General features: G+C 47.6%; 1 protein-coding gene across 3 annotated transcripts in view; it reads right to left on the reverse strand.

Annotated features, from left to right (window-relative positions):
* The window catches only part of ABCC5 (ATP binding cassette subfamily C member 5), a 52630-nt gene extending 43071 nt beyond the window's left edge, over positions 1 to 9559 (reverse strand). For all 3 annotated transcript variants that reach the window (XM_074834102.1, XM_074834103.1, XM_074834100.1), the window contains exons 1-2: positions 9470 to 9559; positions 7926 to 8100 (exon numbers count right to left, since the gene is read on the reverse strand). In XM_074834102.1, the coding sequence (XP_074690203.1) occupies positions 7926 to 8054 (129 nt within the window). In that variant the 5' untranslated portion in view covers positions 8055 to 8100; positions 9470 to 9559. The remainder of the gene's footprint in view (positions 1 to 7925; positions 8101 to 9469) is intronic.
* Between the last annotated feature and the right edge of the window lie 13144 nt (positions 9560 to 22703).

Here is a 22703-nt window from a genome sequence, read left to right on the forward strand (position 1 = left end):
ATAACTATAGTTTCTGAGACAGCTGTAGGGCAGAATGTCTCCAGCATTGATGTGGAATACTACAATGGAAAAGATACTGCAGGCTTTCCTTCACTGACAGTTAATCTGCTCCTTACACACTTCTGGTCATGAGCAGGTTGATTTACAAATCTGCTTTGGACAAAGGAACAGCAACCAAGAGTAGTCAAAGGCAATACCAGGAAGTGGCCAGATCTGAGGTTTTATCACATGGCTAAGACTTAGACAAAAGATGGTTAGTGCACTAAAGGCAGCCAGTCATGAATTAGCCAGAACACCAGGATTCTTCTAGAGAATGTCTCTGCCCAGGGAAGGATTTTGCCTTTCTGTTGCTCCTATTACTAAGTGTAAGGCTTCTCAAATGCAGTTAAACCCCCTCCAAGTTTCAGGTAAACTTTTAATACATGACTGGCTGACATACAGCTCCTTTCTCAGCTGGTAATATGTACATATATACATGGAAGGCAAGGTAGAGATATCACTTCTTCAGAGTGGCTAGAGAATCATCATAAAACATTCACCAACAACCAAGTCAATGATGTTGTGTCAAGTTAGTGAGTACTTTAGTAGCAGAAGTTCAATGGTAAAACAACTTGACAGAACATGATTGTAACCAAGATAACACATTCAGTTCTTCAGCAATATCATGGAATTTATGCATCTTTAGGAAGTAATATGAATATTTGCTTCTGCATATAGTCTAATTGTGTTCAAAGTTTTCAGATGTCCTGGTTTCAGCTGGAATGGAGTTAATTTTCTTCCTAGTAGCTGGTTACAGTACTGCTTTGGATTTAGTGAGAATAATGTTGATAACACACTGATGCTTTAGTTGTTGCCAAGTAGCACTTCTCCTAAATTAAGGATTTTTCGGTTTCTCATGCTCTGCCAGCAAGCAGGTGTACAAGAAGCTGTGACAGAGCAGGGCCAGGACAGCTGACCTGAACTAGCCAAAGGGGTATTCTATACCCTAGAACATCATGCTTGGTATATGAACTGGCAGGAGCTGGCCAGGAGGGGAGGATCACTGCTCAGGCATTGGTCAGTGGGTGGTGTGCAACCGCATTGTGTATCACTTCTCTTGGGCTTTATTTCTCCCTTTGTTGTATTCCTTTTCATTATAATTATTTTTTATTATTATATTTTATTTTAGCTAAACTATTCTTATCTCAACCCATAAGTTTTACTTCCCCCCCCCCCCCCATCCCACTGGGAGGGAAGAGTGAGGAAGCAGCTGCATAGTGCTTAGCTGCTGGTTGGGGTTAAATCACAACAAAGATAACAGAACTTTTAAAGTTTTTCTTTCATTTGACTTGAAAAAATAAAAACAGTTAACATTTAGAGAAGAACATACCTTCAGTAAGCAAGCACTTCACTTGTCTAATTTGCCACATTGAGTTCGTTATGTAAACTTACCCCTGAGTTTCAACTCTGCTGATCACACTGAGGATATTCAGACAAGTTTATTAAAGAATCACCAGAGTAGTTCAAAATTGACCTTGAGAGCATTTTACATGCTCCTGATAGAGCTGCACTGTCTACTCACCTCAAATATCAGTAGATGGCATAATAGTAAACCAAAGTAGAAGCACTAAGGGAGGCAAAAGAGTTCCCATTTTCCTTCCTTCCCTTCCTGTGCAATGGTTTGAAAGGTTGAGTACCACCAAGTTTACAACAGGAAAATTCTATCTCCCTTCTCTCAGCATGACACATAAGAGTGGCTGCTTTTTCCCCCAGAAGTCTCCTGCCTGTACCAGCAGTGGCTTCTCTTTGTCTAAGGGCCCCAGCCCACAGGAACTTCACCTTCCCAGTGCCCACTCACTGGAAATGCTCTAGAATAATAAACATCTAAAACTAGGGGGCTGGGGAGTTTGTTTCAGAGCAAGGGTTTTTCTACAGTTTATTATCACAGTATGTTTCTATGCACCATACTGCATGTGTTCAGACATCACACAAGTTGTGTCAGTTGTAGACTCTGCATCGTGCTTTGTTCCTGTGATAGTAGATACTATATAGCATTCAGTTAAAACCATCTAAGAATAATGTTATGCAGCAGCTCCTACAGGCACTGTCCACAGAACTGGTCTAGTCATCCAGTCACCTAAGTTTCCTGCTACTTCAGCTGCTCAACTACAGCATTAGATTTTAAGCCTTCAGAGCTGATGTTACAGATACTTTACAGATCTGATCTACTGTCTGTTAGTCAGTAGGAATTGGTTCATTTTATAAGGCATCATACCTGCTCCCTGCATCAGTGCCCTTACACTGCAGCAGTTTGTTCACAGCAGAGGAAGAACACACCAAAGCAGGATCCATAGAGGAGCATGCCTCACCTAGCATAGCCTTTTATAGAAGGCTTACAAAGAGCCCTGGACAAACTGTTTTCTTTCCTACTTCATAGAAGAGTCAAGCAACAATACAAAGTTTAATAGGATTAGTTTCCAATTTTATCTTAACAGCCCCAGGAAATAAGTATCTCCTTGCAGTCAGATTCTGCAGCAGAATACACAACTGCATTACACTGCAAAAGCCAAAATTCTAATTCCAGGTTGAAATTATTGTAATAATTCAGATTTCTTGTTATATACCTGCGCCTATGTCAGCTTTATGTTTCATGGCAACACTACCTTCAGTATTTTCCACATCTTCTATGCAGTTATGATCTGAGAAAATAATGTATCTAAAACTGCACTTGTGTGTAGTCTGTTATTAAAAGACAAGAGATCCTCAAGCTAAGTGTAGCCATACAGAGCATGATGGCAACAATTACAAGTTTCAGAAATACATGAACACACACATCCAGATTTCCTCTACTCTTGCACATCTCTCCTAGCACAGTCAAACACCAATGAGATGCTCAGCTGGGTGGCAATTAAAATGAATCTAGCACTTTGCCAGTTATCTTCATCAAGGAATAAACTGCAGTTTCACCTTCTCATGCAGTGAGCACTGGCATCAGCTCAAACTACTGCAGCTTCTAGCTGCAGTCTGAGCCAGTCATAAAGCAATATCTTTCCGTGTAGATATCGTTTCAGTACACCTACAGGCCTTAAGAGTCTACTTGGGCTGTGATTCCTAAAGTTCTGTGATTACTTGGTTATGCAAATATGGAATCTTCTGGAAAAATGCAGAGACATCCAGCAGCTTCAGATACAACTTAAAGCTTATACTTAAGCTGTCTAGAAGGCCTGCTCTGAGCATGTAGTGCCAAAGCACCAGGCTACATTCACATTCCTATTTTTGAATGTGTTGTTCAGCACAGTTGGTTCAGACACTTCAGATGCTCCAGAGAGGCTGAGAGGCAGAGTTGATCTGACTATTGAACAGTCAGTGATAAATCACTTCAAAGTTATCAGTGCTTGAAGGATTTACATCAACTCCAGTAAGTTCTGATCACATTCTCTGCTGTCTTTGGCAAAATCTGTGAGAAACAAACCTGAAAAATAAGAAATCAAGGTGAGGACAGGAATATTAGTAGAGCTTCTGATAGCTAAAGTTAGCAACACATTTTTCCCCTGCATGTTTAAAGCAATCACTACAGTACCACACTGCCCAGTGTCTTCAAATGCAGCAATCTGCAGTGGAGGCTTACCACAGATGGCATAGATGCAGTCATTATGCTTCAGCAGCAAGAACCTAATCCTGAACACTACATTCCAGTCAGAACCAATTACAGCTTGGAGTACAATTTGTAAATTAGTGCCCTAGCATTGTTAACTCAGGGACTCAAATTTCAAGAATTGAGTTCTCACAAGCATTGTGTATCATGAGAACAAGCTGCTTCTACATCCTCTTCTGTTGTTGTGAACATAATGGGGTAGGGGAGCAAAATACTTGCCTGCTGTGCCAAACAAACATGAAATCTACATTTGAGAAGAGCCTATTCCAAAACCAAATTTGAGAACAAATTACTTCTCTTCCTCATCCATCATTTTATAATATATTTCACGGACACAGTGGGATCTGTCCTTCTCAGAACACACCACCTTCATGAGAAAAAACAAATATAATTACTTCAGATACAACTTGAAGGGCACACAAGCATTCTGAGAACAAAAAGTTCTAAAGGTGTAAGTATAAATCAGTATTACAAAACATCCCTTAATTTTTATTCACTGGTAATATACCAGCTTATTACAGATGAAGACTACTGACTGCAGTGCTAGACAGCAAGTCCACCTACAAGTTACCTTCATTCAGAAGAGCCATGCCCCCACATACAATAAGCCCAATTAGTATTGTATTACACATTGGGAACATGTAGTTAGCACTCTATTTCGTAAGCTACATTAAGGCTCCAACAAAGACTTAAAAATCAATTGTTATAAGAACACACTGCAGAAACTTATTCATGAGGTGAATATATGCATTCACAAGCTGAATAAAAACCTGTTCCTTGAATTTTAGTCCCGGAGTGCCTATTTCAGTGGTCCAAATTTCTATAGCAACATTCCCATTAAGCACCAGGAAATGTTGGATTAGACCTACTTATATTGCAGCATGATTTCAATTATGATTCCAGGAAGCCTATTTGAAAAGCTTCTGTCTTTCAAAGAAGTGATCTTTCAGGCTGTGACCAAACAGCATTTAAGCTTCTAAAGCAAAGAATTGCAAGTTCTTTTTCATTATTTTCATGAACAGCTATTACAGCATCCTTTCAGCAGGAAACCTGAACACCAGTATGGAGGTTTCAGGACAGAAAGAGCGAAACTGAATACAACCTTCATGCAAAACAAAGAAGAGAGACATATAAAAAGGCTCTTGGGACCTTGGTTCAGTAGTAAAATAAGTCTTTCACCTATAAAGATCTTGATCAGGCAATCCACTGGTCTTGCCCACTTCAAGTTAAGAAGGATGTATAAAAATGCAGCAATACAGGAAAACCAATGAGTCATGCTATTGATCAAACATACCTCTAGCCCTGCCAGAAGCGGTCACCATCACTGGCCATTAACCAATGGTCCTTGACTACCAGAGGCAGCATGTCCTGTATCCTCCTCAGAGGGAGCTACACAGTTCTACCTTGCTCTATTAGGTACAAGGTACCTATACAATGTGTTAGCAAGAAGTCTACTTCATGGAGTATAGTTGTGCTGCAAAACAGTTCCAAACCTGCATTCCACAAAGATCTGAAGTTAGTGGTGAAATAAGAGCCTTAACCTGCTTGCAGCTTTTTACTTGCAATACATATGATGCTTACAGGTTTGTCATTTTCTGGTCAAGCTAGTTTAAACCCTGAGCTAGGTTTTCTGCAAGAAATTTGAGTCCCAAAATATCTATTGATAGCACGCTGGACTCTCTTGTCCAAGTGACTGCAGCTTAAGCCCTCTATCTGAACTACTGTGGTCCTACCCTTCCTCATCACATCACTGTTATCTGTTACCAGCTGTGCCAGCATGTACCAACATGTGCCCAATGAGGCAGCTTGGGCATCTGACCCAGTCCCAGGTTTCATAAAATAGTTAAAGGGAAGTCCCTTCTCTCTCCTTGAAACACTGTTTTCTTAACAGCCGAGCTACAGCTACTACTACCCTTTCGTTACAGGCAGAAAGGAAATGCTTGACCAAACAGACAAAGCTCAACCTTATGAAAGAGAGGTCTTTGCTTATCCCTGTTACCAACAGTATAAAGCATTCCAAGTGATAAGTCCAAGAACGCTGCTGAAACCAGAGCTTGTTTTAACTAGATAGGAAGAAGCCTGGTACACAAACATGAACACGTAGCTTAGATAAGGTATTATGAATATAGCTCCTTTCACTTAGCCTCAATATTTTGCAAGTAAACAGGATTTAATCTCACTAACATGCAGCAACAAGTTCAGAGCTGTTTGCATTTATGGATTGTATACATCCAAGCTATAAGGCTAGCAAAACAAAAAGGGTACAGTTATTTGAGCTAGAAATTAACTCAACCCTGGCATACCAAACAAGATGACTAGCAAGGAGAACGGGTAACCTGTCAGAACTAGCATTAGCAAGATAAATTAGGTTCACTCCTCTACTCAGAGAAACAAAACCAAATAAAGTTCTAGGCAAGAACTAGGGTGAGCCATTTTCTTGCATCAGTATTCACAAGTTTTACAGAAACCTTGTTCTGCAATCAGTTATCTGACTCTGTAGTCATAAGCAGCAAATCAAATGGTAGAGGTGGAAGGGTAAACAAGACTACAGCAACAGAGTTAAGCTGACCTGAAGCTGCCTCAGAGTTAGACATTTTAATGCCACGCTGTACAGATGTGCAGGTCTTTGCTTACTTTCAGCCTTCAGAAAAAACAAATATGCTGGTTTGACTGATTTCATTCATTCAAAAGGTTTAGAGATAAAAATAAGGATTTTGTCCTGAGAAGTTAAACCAGGCATCAACATGATTAGATGATGCAGACCGACAGGCAGAGATCCCATGCTATGATTACTGCTTAACTCCACTGCCACTGGTCGTGAAACAAAGCTGCCCACCAATGGCATCACTGTTGTCACCACTCATTTGACAGAGCAGATTTGCTACTGGACGGTGTACAGTGGATGGCAAGCCCATGACATCAACATAACAAATGCCGTTAAGAAGCTGCACTGTGACTCCAGAGGGCTCTTAGTTCTGCATCAGTGCCTGCTCTAATGCAATCAGACACTCCACCTTCCTCTGAACACTGTCAGCAATAGTCTGCTGAGTCACAGAGCCTGTAGGGACACTAGGAGCTGCAGGGCCTGCAAACGCAAACTGAACTCAGCCTACTGCAGAGCAGATCACTCCAAGCTCAAAAAACCAGCAGTGCAGCACTCTTAGCCCACATACACCTGACAAAACCCTTTAAGCCCCAGTAAAACAAGGTAAGCCTTATCTGAAGTACATAGTATCTCAGTGTCCAGTATAATGCAGCAAAACTTAAGCCTTTTTAAAGAGTCTTCACAATTCTTTCATGCAAATACAGCAAGTTCCCCTATTTCCAACCCTCTCACGCAAGGGCTGTCACAGAAATCTATGGAATGCCCAGCGACACATTTGCAAGCACCTTGTCATTGCAAAAAATACACAGGCAGTATTAACTTTATTTGTTTGGCTTCAGAAAGGTCTACATCAATATTTTAGGAAAGGTTAAGAACAGGACATGCAAGAAAATATTTCAGTGCTAGCATTCAGAGCAGCTAATATTTTTAATGTTCAACTGGCAAAGGTTATTAGTTTCAGAGTGTATCTTTCACCAGTGTGAGGGTTTCCATGTATCTGAGCATTTTTTTTGCCCTATACCATTTTGTATATGCGCTTCCTTCAGTGAAAACAAGCTCTAAAAACTTAGAAGCTCAGAACAATGACATGCAAGCTCTAAGCCAGTGGTTATTTCAATATCCAGCTCTCAAATTCAACTAGAATTAATTATGACAGCACCTCACCATGTTAAATACACAGATGCACATGAAACAGTATTCAATACAAATTACTTCCATCTGAGGGGAAAAAGTAAAAGTCTTGTTACTAGAGCAAGCTAGACATCTGCTTTAGAAAATTAATCCTTGCAAAAAACATGGCATGATTAAGAGTTTTTTCAGCTGCTAACACTGAATGGTGCATGATTTGTGCTGAGCTCTTCACTGTTCTTACTTGGTTGTAATGATTCTCTTAAGTACAAAAGCTTAAAACATTTCTTGGATTCACATCAAGATCTGAACACTAGAAAAAAGTATTTTATTAAAATATTAGTAAAAAGTCACTTTTAAATACATGAGAAACGCTTAATAAGTGCTGACTTGTTACTAAGATACCCCTTGGAATGACCTTTTCCACACAAAAGGGAATATTCTTTATTGACCTTCAATGCAGTGAATCTATACAGAGTTGGCACAGCAAAGGGGCTACTGCTGCATATAATTTAATAAGCATAGACTGCAAAACAAACAATGAAAAAACAAACTGACCTTATGTTTAGCATGCTGAAATTTTGACCCTTCCTGCTCTTCATGCTGCACCGAGTTGGCTCTCTCCCTCACACTTCTATACCCAGGACTGGGTATAATGTACTCTTTTCCTATGTCGATGTCTTTCATCTTCTGTAAACGCCAGGGTTTACACGTGTATTTTCACCTCAAATGTCTGAAAAATAATTAAATTCCACTTCATTATATACTATGCCCAACACACCAGTTACCTTTAGTCATTTTTAAGGCTTATTTTTTTAAATAAAAAATCAGAAAGCAATTGTGAAAGAGTTTTATTACAACAGGACTGTAATAAAGTGACTTTGGAAACCCACACAAAACTAACTTCTCCTGAACTAGTTTAAACATACCCTGAGGTAACCAAATAGTACAATGATTCTCAATGCACTGGAGTACTGTCATACTTCCTTAGAACTCCAAAATACGATTATGCAATCTGACAGATAAACATGATAACCACAGTATTTAGTTGAAACCTTAAGAAGATCAAATCCCTGAAATCTTTTGTTAGAGTCTAAAGTTGCACACACCCAACAACTTACCAGAGCAAAGTTTTGCAAAACTGATCTCTCTAGAGGTAACAAATGATAAAACTAGTCTTTCCACACACACTCTAGAGAAAAATATATTCCTTCTCTATAGCATTATTCAGTTACTCCATAGGCTTGAGCTATCATTAAGCATGAACATGCACAGAAAGGAGTCACATCTTCAGTGCTGCAGGTTCTCCCTCAACCTAACAAATTGCACTGTAAGGTCAGAAGGAGAATCAGAGTCCCGAGAAGAAATTCACCTTCCACTACAAGACTTTGTTCCGTAACTCTGCTTTATTACATTCTGTCCCTTGCCTTACTAACACGATGGAAGAAGTCTCATTAAGTTACATTAGTCAGAACCTGCATCAGCAGGTTTGGCTTGGCGCACTGGGCTGCTACCTCTCCGCCGCCTGCAGCAGCCGCCGCCTTCCCCCATTGCCGGCACAAGCCGCCTCCAACGCGGCCCTCCAGCCGCTCTCCAGCAGCCAGCTCCAGCCCCCCGCTCCTCGGTGCTGCTCCCTCACCCCCCCCCGAGACCGTATATGCCAGCGCCGGGCGAGGATGCTGCAGCGCAGGGGGTCCCGGGGCTGCTCCCTGCCGGCTCCCACCCCTCCCGCAGCAGGGATGCGAGCCGCCCCCCCGCGACCTGCCACCCCCAACCAACTTGGGGGGGGGGGAAGGTAATCCCCCCCTCCCCGGCGTAAACAAGAGAAGCCCCCCCCGCTCTGGGACGGATCCCCCCACTCCAGCCGGGGTAGGACGGACAGCCACGAGCCCGAGCTCTCAGCGGGAGGGGGCACCGCGCAGACCCCGTCACTGAGGGGTGGAGGACACACACACACACTACTCGACCGGCCTCCTCACAGGAAAAAAGGCGGCAAAGCCGCCTCCCGCAGCCGCGCGGCGGACCCTCACCCACACAAAGGGCGGCTTCCCACCCCCACCTCACCACCCGCCCCCGGTAACGGGCGGGGCGGCCCCGCTCACCTCCGCCCGGCGACTACCCCCGCTGCGGCTTCCCCACTCAGCGGCCGTGAAGCTAAACAACATCCCTTATAGCGGTTCCGGCGTCCCCACTGCGCCTGCGCGGGGAGGAGGGCGGGGGCTGCGGCGGCCGCTCCTTCCCGCCGCCCCACGGGAAATGTAGTCCGCGCCGCCGCGCTGCCCGCCCACAGGCTGCAGGTCCAGGAACTACATTTCCCAGAAGGCCCCGCGCGGGTCAGCCCCGCCCCACCCCCGCTTGGCCACACCCCCTCCCTGCCGCGCCGCGCCCGCTCCCTTCCCGCCGCTCCTGCCGCAGCGCGGGGGGGGTCTGGAACGTTCGTCGCCGACCGGCGCGAGCCGCCGGGGTGGGGCGCGCGCCCCGGCCGCAGCGCGAGTGCAGTGCGGTGCCACGAACGCGCTGCGACGGGCAGCGCCGCGCACCCCGCGCTGCTGCGGGCAGGACGGGCTGAGCCGCCCGCCCCCAGCCCCTGTGGGGTGGGACGAAGGAGCCCGCTCTCTGCCGGGGCACCCGGCGCCCAGCTGCGGGGAGGACGAGGGTGATCTGGGTTCCTCCCCCCGGCCCCGTCCCGCCGCAGGCACTGCCGCAGGGCGCTGTCCGGTTGGCGGGGGCCGGCGGCCAGAGCAGGAGGAGCGGGCGCCTCCCGCTTCGGCCTCGGTTGCACCCGCCTCTCTACCGGCGGGTGGTTTGCACCTGCCTGTCACTCGCTGCCGGTTATTTACAGCCTTTGGGCCGGGGAAAGCGCGGCTGTGTCGTTATCTGTGTTTAACCTTTACCGCAGCTGAGGGGCTGGCTTCTGTGTGCAGCGGCCTTGCCACCGTCAGCCACGGCCGCGGGCCCGTGACTCTCCTCGCAGCAAGCCGGGCTTGGGGCAGGAGGCACGGGGAGCCCCTGCTGTGCCCCTCTGAAGGGATTCAGGCCAGCTAAAGGGACTGTGACCTTGTCCCAGCGCTTTCCCAGTCAAGCTTTGCCCACGGAAAGGGACGGAGCAGCGGGAGGGAGGCTGCGGCTGGGCATCCATCCCTGTGTGGCAGTGGCCGAGGAGCAGCAACAGCTCCGCACCCCCAGCCCAGCTCCCTGAGTCAAGCCTGGCACAGGGGATCCAGCCCCAGCCTCGGGGAAGTCAGTGAAGGAGGAGATGGGCACAGCTGCATTTCCTCTCACAAAGGCCTGCAAATATCCTTAAGAAACCCTGAGCTGTAGTTTCTCCCCTGCTGTGTTTAAATACCCTGTCCTCATCTGACATCTTTCCACCAGCCAAATTTGGCTGATGTCTCATTTAAGTGGTTTATATAACAAGTGCCTGTTTGCACCGCAGTCCTTGCTCTCGTCTCAGGAATGTTTGTGAGAGTCAATTTGATAGAAAAGCTGAAATAAACTCAGGTAAAGATGGGAGATAGGAATTTGGAAGTAAAACTGGACCCAGAATATTTCTTCCAGGCCAGCAGTACAGGTAAAAGGTGTCACCACACAAGCAACGATTCAAGGACACCCTTAAGGTACCAGAGAACCCCTTCAGAGCTCCCTGACACCTACAGTTACACATCCTGCAGAGCTCCGACTCCACTTCTGGCAAAAATGAGAATCGGCTCCATTGCAGGTGCTCTAACATTTTGGGACAGGAGAAGCGACAGACAGATGCACAGAAGCAGAGCCCTTCTCATGGTACGGCAGCCGAGAGCACACGTGGCTGCTGCATTTTTCCGCAGTCTGTTCCCCAGGACTCACAATCATGCAATTTCAGATTGGTTTGACTGAGATTTTATTGTGGAAGAAGCTGCAAGGTGCACTTCATGCTTTATAAATGCTATGTCCCAGCAAAAGGTGAATTTTAAGACAGAAGCCAGGAGGCAATTTAGAGTAAGTCTGAACAGTCATTAAACAGACCTTTGTCTGCATCAAACACACTGGAATGTAGGGGTAAATAGATGTGCAGTTACTGAGCAATGTAATTAAACAGCACAGACATAAAGGACCAAGTATGAATGACGGAGAGAATTAAACTGTTTTAAAGCTTCAAGGTGAATCACTTGTATTGCATTTTAGAGTGTTGACCTGAAATTGTTTTGAGTGTTTTTGGTTCCTGGGCTGTGGAAGTAACCAGAGCTGCTTTTCAGAAGTGGCTGGCTGTTTTTGAGCTGATGATATGTTGAAACCCAAAGGATCTGCATCATGTGCCTAGAGGTAAAGAAGAACATGAACCTCCATTATGTCGAAGTGGTTGCAAAATGTGTTAGGAAAGCTGAGTGGAGAGTGTTTTTTAAGCCAAGGGACTCAGGGCCCTGCCTCTACTTGTTCTGTCCTCTATTTCTCCAGTGCTGGAGCAGATCTGAGAGTGAAAGGGAGGGAGGGAGTGCTAGTAGAAAACTGTGCTGGTAAATAATGGTGGGTGCACTCCACTCAGACTAGCTCTGGGCAATGGGCTGGCAGCAGCATCAGCAGTGTTTTCACACCTGTGGTCCTGAGAGTGTACGTACTCCCTTAGTATGATGGTGGGAGGAAAATGCTTGTGTAGGCATAACCCCCTTTTAAGTATGTCACGAGTCTCCTCCAGCGTTTGTTCTAAAGGATATAAATGTACTGGTGCTACCAACCAGAGGAGTTACATCTTTAGCTCCAGTGGCAGCAGCTAATGCTTTTAGTGCTGCAAGCCCTGGATTCATCCCTGCGGGATGGCAGCTGTTACATAAACAAGGCCTGTACAGTATTAAAACTTGCCCTGATTCAAGATCTGGGCTTTGCCATAATCAACCCTGACTGCAGCAACAAAAGCACAGCCAGACCGAAGAGCCAGCAGCAGCTTCAAAGCCAAGGCCTCCAGACCATGTGGGCTAGGAAGCAATACCTGATAGTTTTCTTAGAGGTGTACAGTATCAGCTTCCCCACACCCTGAAACAAACATCAGCAACAAATTTCAAGCAATGCTTGAAAAAAACTGACTTGAGCCATTGAGGCTGATAATGGAGCATCTCCAGGTTGACCAGGAAAACCAAGGCTCAGTTTGTGGGAGTGATGATCTTTATTTATCCAACTGTCCTACCACATCTTCCCCCATAGGATCTGAGGACCTGCTTCTGCCTCTTGGGGAATATGGAACACATGCTGCCCAGGCAACGTAACTGAGCTGAACCTTGGACGGAAACAAAGAGACATCCTTTCAGGAGATCTTCAAAGCTTGAGGAGCATTGCAGCACTAGTTTGTGTTCATAGCACTGCGATTAAGACCAGAATCTCAGCCACACAAAACCCTGTTACACACATGACTGCGAAGCAGAGAGTTACTTGTGTGCCGATGGGATCCAAACCCCTGAGAAGCCCAGAAGATGCTGGCTGCACAGGTCGGGTGGGGGAGCAATGGGGTGGTGCAGTCACCATTTTACTACTGGCAAAAAATTGCAATGAGGTGCTAGGACAAAACAGCTTTTCTCTTTGCCCTGAAGGAAAAAATATCCCCCAAAGAAGCAGCAAGATGTGATTGGACTGATGTCTGTGGAGATATGTGGAATACCAAGAGATGTCTTAGGCTAACAGGAGCAGAGAGCTGTCACATCAGGCTTGTCGCCTGCCCAGTGCCTCCTTCCGAATTTGTGGGCTCTGCAAAGCTGGCTGGGGAGCACAACGTGCTTCGGTCAGAGTGGATGGTACATGAGGAGGCGTCTTCCTTTGACACAAATCCGGACACCCCTGTGAAGAGCTGTTCTTCTCTCTCTCCCCAGATCTCCTTTCCTATGTACCTCATACACAGATGACATCTTCTTCTCACTCTTCCCCACCGGGATGCTTGTTCCTGGCTGCTGAGGCTTGCATTTTCAGCATGAGTTTCCTGGGTTCAGTCTCTCCTGATGAGCATGCTGACAGTTGTTATGGTTGCTGGTGCTTTTTTACTCTCTCGCTGACCAGAGCTCTCAGCCATGAAGTGCAGAACTCAGAAATTAATTGGACAGCTCAAGTAAAAGTCCCATGACCTCAAATATGTCCTGCAGTGCTGCAAACTATAACAAGTCCAGAAATAGTGAGGTCTGGAGAGACTGCATTCCTGATTCTCTATCCCCGTGCAGTGTCTGATCTTTTATTGTCCATCATTTCCAGGTCTCCCTCCCACACACAGCCTATTAGTTCAGGACTTTGAGCTCTCAGAGCAGACAGAAAGACTTCCAGTTGCACTGCACCTACTGCAAGTCACACCTCTGGAAAGCAATAATTTAGCCTCAGGTGGGCCATATTTCTCTTTCTTAGGAGCCACCAACCTGTGTGGGCAGTGTGGCAGATTGACACAAGCCTCAGGTAGGTACATGTTGCCTACAACCGGAGAGTGGAGAGACATCGCCACTCATTTTCCTTTGTATCTTATATCCACCTTCACACTTTAAGAGGAAGAGGAAAATATCTGTGGCAAAAGCATCAACAAGAAGATCACTGAGAATAGTCATTCTTAGTCCATCATCCTTAGGCTCCAGAGTTAACATCCCATTGAGGAGATGGGGAGGAGGGCAGGAGCCAATGTGGTACTTGTAGCAGGGCTGTCAGAGATAGCTGTGACTTGCTTAACCATTCCCCCCTTAAATCTCAGTAGCATCCAAACTATTTTGGGACATCAGTGAGCTGGGTTTGTCACATGAAAACCACAGTCCAGTTTCCTGCAAACGAAGATGTTAATAATCAGCAATAATGTTGTTGCATAATAGCTCATTACTTGTTGTAGCAAGAAATGGGTATGGTTGTTTTTAATTTAAGAGGAGTTATAGTATCTAATGGATTTGGTCATGGCTTGCATCAAAGAACTGTAAGAGTCGCATATATTCTCTGCACATATTTAGTGCTGCTAGCACCTGAGTCTTCCTAAAAATCCCGCTCCTATGTGTGGGGCCTGGGGAGGCTCGTGACAGCAGACCTCCGAACGGCCTGCAGCAACACCTGGTTAGACACGCCTGCCCATGCTGCGCCGGGCATCTCTCTGCCTGCTGGACCACAGGTGCTTGTCCACAAGACTATGCACACACCACCACACGGGTTTTGTGCCTACTTGGCTCCATCCAAACCCTCAGCATGGAGCTAATAACCTCCCCATATGGACCTGGTACCAAAACCCTCTCCCTACCCCAGTTGTAGCTGCACAGAAAGGGATTAGCAGGGTCAGAGTGTGAAAGACTCGGTGCCATGAGCCAACCATTTCCTGGAACTCAGCATTTTCCATGTGGCTGCTCTGATTTTTGAGGCATGTGGGGCACGGGACCTTGTGAGATGTTCAAGACCTAATCAACACCCCAGGGATGCCTTTCTTTGCAGCACAGACCCTCTCCGAGCTCCCACCTTTCCATTACTGCAGTCTCATTGTGCTTGCCTCTCTGCAAATGACTCATTCAGACATTCAAGTCCATGTGCTTTATGTTGCTTCAGTGCTGAACAATCTGTGTTGCAGATCAGAAACTGGGGAGAGTGGAGGCCAGCTCACACAGCACAGCAGGGAGCGGTGATTTCACCACCCTTCCCCCGGGGAAAATACAGAAGAGGGATGTGATGTGTTTGGACCTAGAGAAAAGATGAATCCCTTTCCTCCTGACCTGTTTTAGGCAGAAGGAGTTCATTAATATCTTAATACACCTGTGCATTCAGTTTTCCTGAAAACGAGTTATACTTGCTTGATGTTTGTGCAAAACTGTTAGCAGTGTGGGTGTTCAGAGGATAAGGCTCCTAGGCTGTTCAAGGCAGTGATACCGCTCCAGACTACAGCAGTACCACCCATCACTTTCCCTTCAGTTCATGTAGGAGGACGAACCTTCCTAGCCAAGCTAACGGTGTTTTACTCTTTTTCTCAAAAGCCTCTCCAAATAGCCATGCTTTTGCAACGAATGCCTTTCAGTGTTATTTTATATTTTTTTAGGTTTTGATCATCCTGCCCTATTTCTGCAGCATTTACGCTTGTCAGAGTGCAGAAGTAAAAGGTGCAATACTGTGCTGTATCACACAGATTAAATTTGGTTTGTAAGCCATCATTCAGGTCGGGAGGAGAGAGCATGGAAAAGCACGCGGTCTTATTCATATGCTACTTTCTTTGGGCTTTGGGAGAGTGAGATACAAATAATACCCTCCCAACACAATTAGCAACAACTAACTCAAAACTGTTTTTTTTCTTACAGGGAAAAGCCAAAAGCTCTCAAAAATATTACAATGTTTAAAGTGTAATCCAGTGCAGAAAACCAGTTCAAGGCAGTTCATCTCTAGACTGATTGTTTGATCTTTCTTCTATAAACCTGGTGATTCGGGCGACAAGATCATTTCAAGGGCAAAGCACTGCCCAGAGACCAGAAGCCGGTGCAGACCTATGCACAGTAGTAAATTGTGTGGTTCCTACAGTTTGCACCACACCCACAATTAATGAGTAATCCACAGAAATCTGCGGCATGGGTCAAGCTGGAGCCTGCCTGCTCTGACAGGCACAGCAGACTTGAGCCTCGGCTGTGTTGTAGGGCTGGTTATTTGACGAAGTTAGTGGAAAGGCCAAACAACACAAACAACGCTACAGTAAAAAAGCTGCAGATGTGTCTGAATGAGCATTAATGGGCTGGGGTGCATCCTAGCTATACCACTCTGGCTTTGGGAGTTACCTCATTTCAGCTATTACCCATAGACTGCAGATGTGCAGTATGGCTTTGGTTAGTCTGCAGCACTAAGTGTGTGGGGAGAACCTCCTCTAACTCCTCTCTGAGAGCAGTCCGGGATTGTCCCTAAGCCAGAGCATAAGGAGAGGGCAATGGCCACGTCAGAGTGGTGTGTTCAGTTCAGGCTGGTTTTGTGGAGCTGGTTTTGGGCTGGCCAAGCAGCCATGGCCAGAGCCACTCTGGATGCAGGCTGTGGTGGGGAACTGGTTTAAACCTTACAAAACCTGGAGGTGGTGGGCAGGGCATGATGCAGCATGACCTTCCTATCAGCTCCCTGGGACACGGTCACAGCCCACTGCCAGGGCAGGGCACACTCTGTCCACTCCTCTTCTGCCTCTGCAAACACAGAGCTGTAGGCTCACTGAGGTGAAGGTGTCACTGCTTCCAGCCGTGTGGAAACAGCAGAGCCAGACACAGCAGCAAGGTCACTCGGCTGGCTTGTATCGGGATGTGGTTTTCTTACAGCTGGCTGCTTCTGTGGCCCACTTGATGGGTACCATCAGGATGTACCATGAAAAAACGATGTGTGGATGCAGCCGTGACAGCCCTGTGTAAGTGTGCAAAGTGCTTCGTCCTGCTGCTCTCCCTGCCAGCACCCACAATGCTGCAGCTCCTCCGAGCAGCTCCTGGTTCATGAGGTGCACATCAAGCATGGTCAAGCACCAGCTCTTTGATCTTGGGGCAGATGGTGAGCTTGCCAGTAGCCATATCATCCCTCCTGTTCCCCCAAGCCCTCCCCATTTCTTACATCCATTGTGAAGTGACCCTGTCAGCATCCATCCAAGGTCTTGGTGATGCTGCATAGCAGTGACACCCGACACCTGCTGCTGCTGCTCTCTCCTCCCCCAGAACACAGTTTGTGGGTGCCATTAGCTCTCTCACCACTTGCTCTCATCCTCTGTGGAGATGTTTGTTGATGATAGCTCAGCTGGTCATTACATACCTCACATCTGTGCCAGGAAGGCTCCTGGGAAGACGGGATGTTTCCCCGGTGCCTGGCAGAGCGTCTGTCAGGAAGGCAACGCTGCAGGGACTGCCACTGCCACTGGAGTCAAGGTCTCTGTTTCCCCATGTATTCTCAAGCTCTTGAGCTTTTTTGCAGTGCATCCTCTGCCCTCCAGCGTAGCACGTGCTACCGGGGAACCACCAGCCTGCATTTGCCCCCGTGTTCCCAAGCGTCCCTCCAAGGTACATGGGAAGCATGAGCCAGCCTCAGCAAGCACACATCAAGCAACCTGCAGGGAGAGGAGCTTTCTGTCCCATTGGAAACACCGCAAGCATCATGTACAAAAAGGGCTTCAGAAAAAGGAGAAAAGTAATTAAAAATACTGGGAGCCCCTGGTGGTGCCTGGAGTCCCATGTGATGGAGAAAAGGCAGTTGGGATGCCAGTTTTGGAGGTCGCCAGTGTAATCAGCCAGTTTTAAAAGCAAATGAGGACAGCCAAGGTCAGAGAGTGTTGGGCCTCTGGGACTGTTGCTGTGCAGCTGAAAACAGGGAAAAAGGGGAAGCTGCAAGTCTAACATTTCTCTGTCCTTGCCTCTGCAGCTGGTGCTGGGGCTTTCCTGGGTCCCAGGAGGCTGGATCCCAGGGGCCAGCCCTGCTGCACATGTGATAGGGGCAAAGGAGCTGTTTTTTGGAGACTCCTACCTGGGGTCTCAGGGGAAGGCAAGCAGCTCTGTGTTCAGACAGCAATGGGATGGGAACTCAAGGCAGTAGTGGGCAATAAGCAGGGCTTGGGGAGACTTGCTCTGTTCTGTTGCTGGGGGAGAAAGCAGCAGAGACAGTCGTCTCCTGCTTTCTCCACCCAGGAAGAGCAGGACTGCTTTCCTGGGGGCTCCTGAGGCAACCCTGCTGTGTGCATCTTGTTTTGCTGAGCTAATTGCTTTTGCTTCCTCAGGAAGCTCTGCCTGAGCCCCAGCAGCCATGCTGCAATGCCACCACAACACCCAGGTGTCCATGACCTTGGGAGCTCCACGCTCCCCTCCGTGCATTGCTACACACACCCCCTCCCCCCGCCCAGGGCTCTGTGTGGGATTGGCACAGTGAATGGCAGGTGAACACATGTGTCCTGTGGGACTCTTGGCCCCCAGGTGATGGACTAGAGCCACCGTGCAAGGATTGTTCTCAGTCTGGGTGGCCATGGCACTCGCTTGTATCTCCTCTCATTGCATCAACCTGTGGGATCATGGGGACTGCTGTTGTGGGACAACAAAAAGTTTGGGACAGAGCCTAGGCAACAGCCTGGGTTAGCCAAGGTGAAGCTTGCATGAGATGTACTCCAAGAGGAAACACTGATCAGTCTGAAACATTGATGCTGTTTGTTAAGGCTACAGAAACCCCCGAGCAGGAAAGCGTATGTCTGGAGCAGGTTTGTCTTTGCCAAACAGAGCCCTGTCATATGCCTGTCCCATGCTCTGCAGATAAGGGGGAGTCCCCTAGGTGTTTCTGAGGCTCTAATAGGAAAAGCCCCATGTGTAATCATGGCTTAGGTGGGTCAACTGGAAACAAAGCACTCCAGCTGCTACACGCTGCTCTTCATCACGATACTGGAGGACAGGAATCTTCCCAGCATGGGGCTGCAGAGATGAGGCTGGTGCTTGAGAAGTGGGAAGTAGCTTTAGGGTCTGCAGCCTGATTAACACAAATCACAGCTCCACAACACTTAGAATAACAAACCCAGCCTAATACTGATAACCAAAGAACAGCCCAACCTCCAGACCCCCCACGCCCCTCCCCAGCACTGGGTGTGCAGCACATGGGGGCTGGGGGTTGTAAAGACTAGAAGCATCAGCACCACCTCCTCCAGCACATGGTTACAGGGTGGGAGCAGTGCTCAATTCCCAGGGTGGTCACCAGCTTGTTCTGTGACCACAACTGTGTCACATCTCCAACTCGTGGCTCAGTTCCTCCTCCTAAAAAATGCATCACTGCTGGAAACCATGTGACAGAGGCAAAGGAGAGTCGCTGTATGAAAAGCCGAGCAAGGTCTCAAACCACTGCTGTGCAAAAGATCCTCCCCATCAGTGAGCAGCACCTGGCTTCCTCTTAAAGACAAAAGATTGAACCAGTTTGAACTAATGGAAAATACCCGGCTCAGCCCCAGCTCCTTGTTGGAGTGAGGCACATGTAGCATCAATCACCAGCTGTTCCTGCTTTGAAAATACAGCAGCTCTTCACGTGGGTGAGAGAAATGAGCTCAAGCACTGCACAGCCTTTGTGAATCCTATTGCTGCCTCCTCTGTCTTTAAAAAGCCAGGGCCTGCTCCCTGCAGTGCACTTGATACGGCTTCAGTCTGATAGGAGTTAAGTCCAACCTTCAATGTTGGTTTGTCGCTCTTCTGTTTCCTCAGTGTGTTTGCAGTGGTTTGCACAGAGGAATACACAGAGATGGTTTAAAACACATTTTACTGCAGGCGTTTATCAGATCACACTGATGTCCTATGATTGCAGGCAGAGATACAATTTAGATCAAGTTTCTAGCTGAACACCTGCGTCACCTATAGGTGAGAGTAGGTCTGGGTGATGTCTCTGTGCAGGGATGACCCCTCTATCATCCAGCTGCGGGGGGCGGGGGGGGGGTGGGGGTGTAGAGTTGAGCCCTGCCTGTGCATTTAGAGCTGCATGCTCTGGACTCTTCTCTTGCATCAGTGCCGAGTTACTACAGTTTTTGGTCTTACCTTTGCCCTGCTTTGCACTTTACGTCATTGCAGACACCCCTTCAAAGTCCAAGCCAGGTCTTTACACATGCCTCTACCCAAGAGGTTGTTTGTGTATCTGCACTGCATGGATCAGAGCTGTCGGGTTATCTCTAAGGCCCAAGGATCAAAGCTGAATATTACCATCCTGCTAAGAGTGTTTATTTCCATATATAGTACTGGCACTGCAGCCATGCCTGGAGTCCCTCTTTGGAAGTAGTGGCCCTATGATGGGGACAGACAGCCCCAGAGGCACCCCAGCCCAGCTCTGACAGCATGCATCACGCCTGGCTGGGTCAGGAGCTGTCTGAGTGGTGAGGACTCGATGTATTCCTACCCCGTGGAGCTAATAATTTAACTTCATCTCAGGTGACTGCATCAAGCAAGAAACAAATTTGGTAACTACAGGTGGCAGGTATCAAACTCTATGATTGGTGGTGTCATCAGTGCTTCAGACTGTGGTTGGTTTCAAAAGGATGAAAAGAAGTAGAAATAATATATCTGTTTAGGGCACCCAAGCCAGCACTCAAAGGAGAGTGCTGCAGACAGGTGGAGACTGGGAAGCTGCTCCTGGAGACAAGGTATCTCAACTGCCTGCGCCTAAAACTCCCACTGATGTGACAGAAAAGTGGTGGGAGAACTGTGACGATGAATTCCTCAGCAATCTTAGGTATAGAGCCTCATCACATGGCTTAGCACATTGCATTATTAATTGCTTTGACTTGGAAGAAAGAGAAAAAGGAACCTCTAATCCAAGAGACTTCATTTTTTTTCTGGTTTCCAGTATATTACCTTTTCTTTGGTATCTACTACAGCTGGAACCAGCACATCTACACTACCAGGAAAAAGGTCATTAATCAGCTACTTCCTTCTACTTTTCTGCAACCATGTGCATAGTACAGTTTGAAATATATCCCTGACAAATTAAGAGAAGTGTTGGAATGGGTCCATGGGAAACATAAGTTCAGTAACCAGATCTGTAGTGTACAACATCTGTCAAGATAACGTGATCTCTCACCGGCTTTGATGTGATGGAAGGGGGCTGCTGAGTTCCCCTGAGAAAGTTCCCCTTCTCTCTCTTTAATAATTAGATCTTAAGGCAGCCCCAACACAAAAGCTTTTCTAAAAACTCTGGGTGCATGAGCAACTGAATGGATCCTTGAAATGACACAGCTACTGAGTATCACTCAGTTCCCAGCCATCCCTGGAAATGTGAAGCCTCTTGGGCTGACAGCTCTGATAAATGTGCCTTTCCTGTGGATCTCCAGGCTCGCAGGCAAGGAAGGGTTAAAGGAAATGTGTCCTCTCCTCTGAGCAGGGCCCTTGCAGGAAAGGCAGTGATCGGAGTCCAGATAGCTGTGCCTTGATCAAAGCTTCCCCTGCTTCTGGCAGATCAGGTGGTGGGAAGCAGGGCTGCCTCCTCCCTGAAATGATGCATCTGGTGCTGGCAGCAGGGAGAAGGCAGCGAGATGGACAACTCCTCCTTCAGCATCTCCTCCAGGCAGAGCTGGGACTGCTCCGGCAGGGGATGCTGCAAGAGCCCTTTTCCTCTCCTGGACAAGATGAGGGATGAGAAATAACTCTGTCCTCTGCCCTTGCACAGGAGAGGGGAGCAGCCCCCTCTCGGGGCAAGGGAGCAGGAACAGAGCAACAATTCCTGCTGGTGGCTGCTCTGTGTTGGTGGCAAGGCCCCCGGGTGGGAGGGAGCATGGGCTGGAGCCAGCTAGGGAGCTCTCAGAATGAGGCTCTGGGTCAGGAAAGGGCCAGCCATCCTTCTCCTGGGTATTTTCCCAGGCTGTTTACAGCCAGGAAATTCCCTTTGTGCTCTGGGCAGCCCTGACTTGGCACTGTGGGTTCCTTTCTCACAATGCAGGTAACATCAGGTCCTGCCCCTGTAACCCTCTGCAGCATGGCACTTCCCTGCCCATCCCCACAGTCCCAAGGTTGCAGTTACACAGCCCCATGACTTGCTGAGCCCTTTGTCCTTCCAAAGGAGACGTCTTTTTCTCTCTGGCTCAGCCCACGGATCCCTTCCTAGCAGACACTGTTTATTACTGAAGTGCGAGCCTCTCTGGGCTACCCTTACAGCCTGGGAAGGGCTGTTCCCAGCTTCTCCTGCTATAGGAATCTACATGGATCAGAGCTAGAAAAGGGTTAGCTGGGAAAACACGGGGCAGCTCTGCTACCTCCCTACTTGTGCACCACTGAACGGGGAGAAAGGATCTGCTCATGGGCTGCTACCTCATTTCACAAGGCTCAGTGCAGAGCCAAACAGGAGTAAACCCTGGACTAATATAGGCTTTGAAGGCCAGGGACCCCAGGGAAGGAGGTCTTACCTGTGTAGCAGTGGTGCAAAAAGTTGTATGTGAATAAGGAACATAGAAAGGGCAGGGGAAGTTTGCAGACTCATGAGCCTTGCTCGGGGAGAAAGTGATCTCCTGGGTGTTTATGCTCAGGCAGTTCCCCGCGTGACTGGGAGCGCTGGTTCCCATGACTGCTCCAGCACTGTCTCTGATGGGAAATGTGTTTTGTTCCTCAGACTTGAGTGGCTTCTGGGTCATGCAGGGTGGTTGCCTCCAGGGCCTGCCGTCCTGGGGATGGAGCACATGTCAAGCTCAGATGGCTGCTGATGACGCCCCGGGGCAGGTTGTCCTCCCTGAGCTGACTGAGGAGCCTGTGCCTGCCATGCTTAAAGCTTCATCAGTCTCTGAGAGTGACTAGAGAGATGAATCAGCAAAGGATGGAGCCAGAGTGTGAGCAGCAATAGCAGAAGAGCAGCACACCCATACCCTTTCATCTGCACCATGGTTATCTGGGCAAGACCATGTCTGTTAGCTGGATGTGAGCACCATCACTCTGGGGC

Source organism: Strix aluco, chromosome 9 (genome assembly GCF_031877795.1).
Source record: "Strix aluco isolate bStrAlu1 chromosome 9, bStrAlu1.hap1, whole genome shotgun sequence".
NCBI lineage: Eukaryota > Metazoa > Chordata > Aves > Strigiformes > Strigidae > Strix > Strix aluco.